Source organism: Cryptotermes secundus, unplaced genomic scaffold, assembly GCF_002891405.2.
Source record: "Cryptotermes secundus unplaced genomic scaffold, Csec_1.0 scaffold1651, whole genome shotgun sequence".
NCBI lineage: Eukaryota > Metazoa > Arthropoda > Insecta > Blattodea > Kalotermitidae > Cryptotermes > Cryptotermes secundus.
In genome coordinates, this window is record NW_019743001.1 from 101643 (window position 1) to 105476 (window position 3834).

The following is a 3834-nucleotide window of genomic DNA, read 5'->3' on the forward strand; positions in this document are numbered from 1 at the left end:
CTGCTTTTACCGGTTCTCACGGTCTCTTCGCTTGCAGATTTCTTATATTTTTTCTTCTACCCTGAAGATGGAGGCGATACGTTCCTCCGAAACGTCGGTTAACACCACATATACACGGTGCTAAATCCCAGAAGACTGCTTTCTTCAAAAAAAGATAAATGTTTAAGTTGCTGACTGATTCAGGACGGAAGATCTGAAATTTAATGCAATAGGGTCTTCTGCCTCTTCGCCATCAACTCCTGAAACTCCTGGACATCTGGTCACTTACATATATTACGATTTTTCGTTTCTAACCACGAGGAGGCAATCTGAAGAGCCACTTGTGGTCCATGGATCATAGTTTGCCACAACTTCTCTAGACGTTAAATGGTCCGTAATAGAATTTAAAACACACACACACAAGGAAGTCGGGTTGGTTTCAGCGTTCTATTCGGCAAAACTCCAAGAGCGGGTGGTGATTTGAAACGGATGTTTTGACTAATGGCCGTACGGGTGTCGGCCTCTATGAACAGAAGTTTCAACTACTAATTAGTCGGCACTTCTTAGACTCTCGCGTCGTCCCCTCGGCGTCGCTTCCACGAGGAAATATGGCGGAGAGAAAATTGGGTCGAAGACATGTTTTCGTTCAATCCACACTCACTACTACACTGGTCTCGGGTTTGAGACCTCTAGTAACACTTTCCATGGTGGCATATGGTGATATGGGAGCGATATGAGCGTAACTAGAAATAGAAAATTTAATAGAACTACATCAAACGATTCAAATGTTGTTGGGAGGGATATAATGTTGTAGCTTGCAGAGCCATTAGTATGCAACGACAGCGAGATATGTAAATATAATAGGGCCGATTCTAGGCAACGGCTCTGTAAACACGTTCCCTCAGCAACGAATCGGCGCACAATAGAGGTACTGTTGGAAACGGTGTTTTCAAATCAGTCCATGTAAAAGGTTTATTCATATTCTATATGAATTTATATTCTCCCTTATTCGTGCTACGTGCCGTGCCCATCTCATCCTCCTTAAGTTCATTATTTTAATTATACTTGGCGAAGAGTACAAGTTATGAAGCTCCTCATTATGCAGTTTTCTCCAATCTCCCGTCACTGACGGCCGCGCCATAGCTCAAGCGGTTAGTCGCTGGTTTCCCACCGCGGCGGCCCGGGTTCGATCCCGGATCTGGTCAAGTGGGATTTGTGGTGGACAAAGTGGCGCTGTGGCAGGTTTTCTCCGAGTACTTCGGTTTCCCCTGCCAATCTTCATTCCATCAATTGCTCCACAGCCACCCTCACCTATCATCTGGGGCTGGTATAATAGGCCAGAAGTGGCCGCAGTACAAGGGACTTAGTCCCACCCCACTAACAATAAAAAAAACTCCCGTCACTTCATCCCTCTTCGGTCCAAATATTCTCCTCAACACCCTGTTCTGAAACACCCTCAGTCTGTGTTCCTATCTTAATGTCAGAGACCAAGTTTCACACTCATACAGAACCACATGCAAGATTATAGTTTTAGGTATCCTAACTGTTATGTTTTTGGACAGCAGACGAGAAGACAAAAGGTTCTGGACTGAATGGTAGCAAGCATTACCCGAGTTCAATCTCCTCTTAGTTTCCTCCTGAATCAGGTTTTGATTTATTACTGTCCCCCTTCAATATCTGAACTGTGCCACATTTTCAAAACATATGTTGCCTATCTTTATGTCATGATTTTGCCCTGCATTTTGGTGACGAGACAGCAACATATATTTACTTTTCTCTGTGTTTACTTCTAGACCAACCCCTTTACTTGCGTCAATTAAAGTTCCTGTGTATTCCTGTTATCTCCCAGTAGATTCACATCAACAGCATAGACCATGCAGTTTGCAGTATCTGGTTGCCATAGCAACAAGCAGTAGCTTGTCAGCCTCCTACCTGTATGGTGGTCCTCCCTCTTGCGTTTCGTGATGCTGTTTCCGTTGGGGTCCGCTTGCTGCTGCTGCTGTTGCTGAGGAATGCCGAGGATTCCGTTGATGCTGTAGGCGCCGGGTCGCTGGGGGTCATGGTGGCCCCCGGGGTGGTGCTGTTGCGCCTGTACCGAGGACGCTGGTGCATGTGTGATGACGGAAACAGAGCCTGTCTGCTGCTGTTGTTGCTGACCTGTACCGCCCGCTGACTGTTGCTGCTGCTGGTGGTGGACATGCTTCGCCTTCTCTGCAGCCTTGTTCCGAACGATCCTGCAACACAGGGCCAAGACCATAATGTTTGGGCCTCTCTTGGCTCCAGGTCAATGCAGATCCAAGTTCAGGGCCTTAAGATTCTTTTACCGAGAACAAGAAAAAATAATTTTGAAAAAAAAAGGAATTCTATGTACGCATATTCGAAGTTTAATAAGATTAATTAAATTTGAAAGTATTGTATGTATAAATTAACTTTAAATACAGCTAAACCAAGGTTTGTGAACCCCGGATTTAAAATATCCGTCGGTTTTACATTTTTACCTAATTTTGCTAACAGCGAAATTTGGTTTTGTGCAACCACGGATGTATTTTTTTTTGTACCAACAGCAACGAAGAAAACGTGTTCTTCACATTAAGAGACAACATTTAGTACAGTCAGGATTTAATGGTAACCGAAACAATTTCCTCGGAGTCCATGTTGGATTGCGGTGAGTCTTTTTGTGTCAATTTTGTTACTAGTTCATTATTTTTAAACATGCTGTCATGTATTTTTGGTTTTAACGAAGTAACAAGAAACTTAACTAGGTTTTGTTGAGCAGTCACTGAGGCAGCGTTATCCATAACCCACAATTTGCTATAATTACCTCGACTTAGAGTTCGAGGCTTTGCTAACGCCATGTTTAAGAAAAACGTAACTCACGTGGTTAGTAAGGATTTGCTATAATAGCTAATTCCGTGACGAAACGGTGTCCAGCCTATTTCTCTGTCTACCCAACACACGCATATGCCTAAGTCTCTGCATTGGAGAAAGTAAGGCTTCAGAACTCTCTGCGTATTCATAATTTCCACCCCTATCCCCCGCACTTGTCATGTTCCCCATCATCTGGCCGCTGATGTTATTCGCTGCGCGCATGCGCACGTTACACGTGCTAGGTCACGTGACTGAGGGCGTGTTGGGTAACGCGATACCCTTATAACCCCGAGCGTCCAACCCCCTTCAAAACAGAGGGCGGGGGTGGGAACCCCTCAATTAAGTAATGACGTGATTAATACACCCCAGGGCCAGTCAGTCGATCAATCATCAATTTCCCTAATGAATATAAAAGCACCAAAGCAACAACCAATATACCGTGTATATATATTTTTATGGATAAAAAATATTCTGCACGTGTATTCAAGGGAAGGGTGAATTTAAAAGTTGTTGGCACACTGTTTCGCCGCGTGTTCTTCTTAGCAGGTCACGTGGCGTTTCATTTCCAATTTGGATACGGTTCGGACGCAAAACTTTGGCACCAAATCTGACCACATATGAAATTACTGTGACCCCTCTTCGTGCGTTTTTTTTTTGTCTGAAACATTTCTAGAATAGATTATTAATGGGGTAACCTTTATTATTATTATGGTTCTTTATCCCTTTGTTGGGCCTTGGTCGCTTTTACAGTTTCTTGGACAAGGACCAGGCCGTCGCAAGGCCTCTACCTACACATTTTTTCCTGTGGCGCTACAGCCCCAATTTGGGCCTAGGCCTATCTCCATGAAACTCTCCGTTTCACTTCTGTTTACTAGACCTTACACATACGGTAGGACCCCTTGAACGCGTGATCAGCTCGTCGCAAGGCCTCTACCTGTAGACAAACACAGAAAAACGCACACAAACATCCATGCCCTGAGTGGGATT

General features: G+C 44.3%; 1 protein-coding gene across 7 annotated transcripts in view; it reads right to left on the reverse strand.

Annotated features, from left to right (window-relative positions):
• The window catches only part of LOC111873681 (paired box protein Pax-2a), a 407427-nt gene that overhangs the window by 50717 nt on the left and 352876 nt on the right, over positions 1 to 3834 (reverse strand). For all 7 annotated transcript variants that reach the window (XM_023868602.2, XM_023868600.2, XM_033755164.1 and 4 more), the window contains one exon: positions 1912 to 2213. In XM_023868602.2, coding sequence (XP_023724370.1) covers positions 1912 to 2213 — 302 coding nt within the window. The remainder of the gene's footprint in view (positions 1 to 1911; positions 2214 to 3834) is intronic.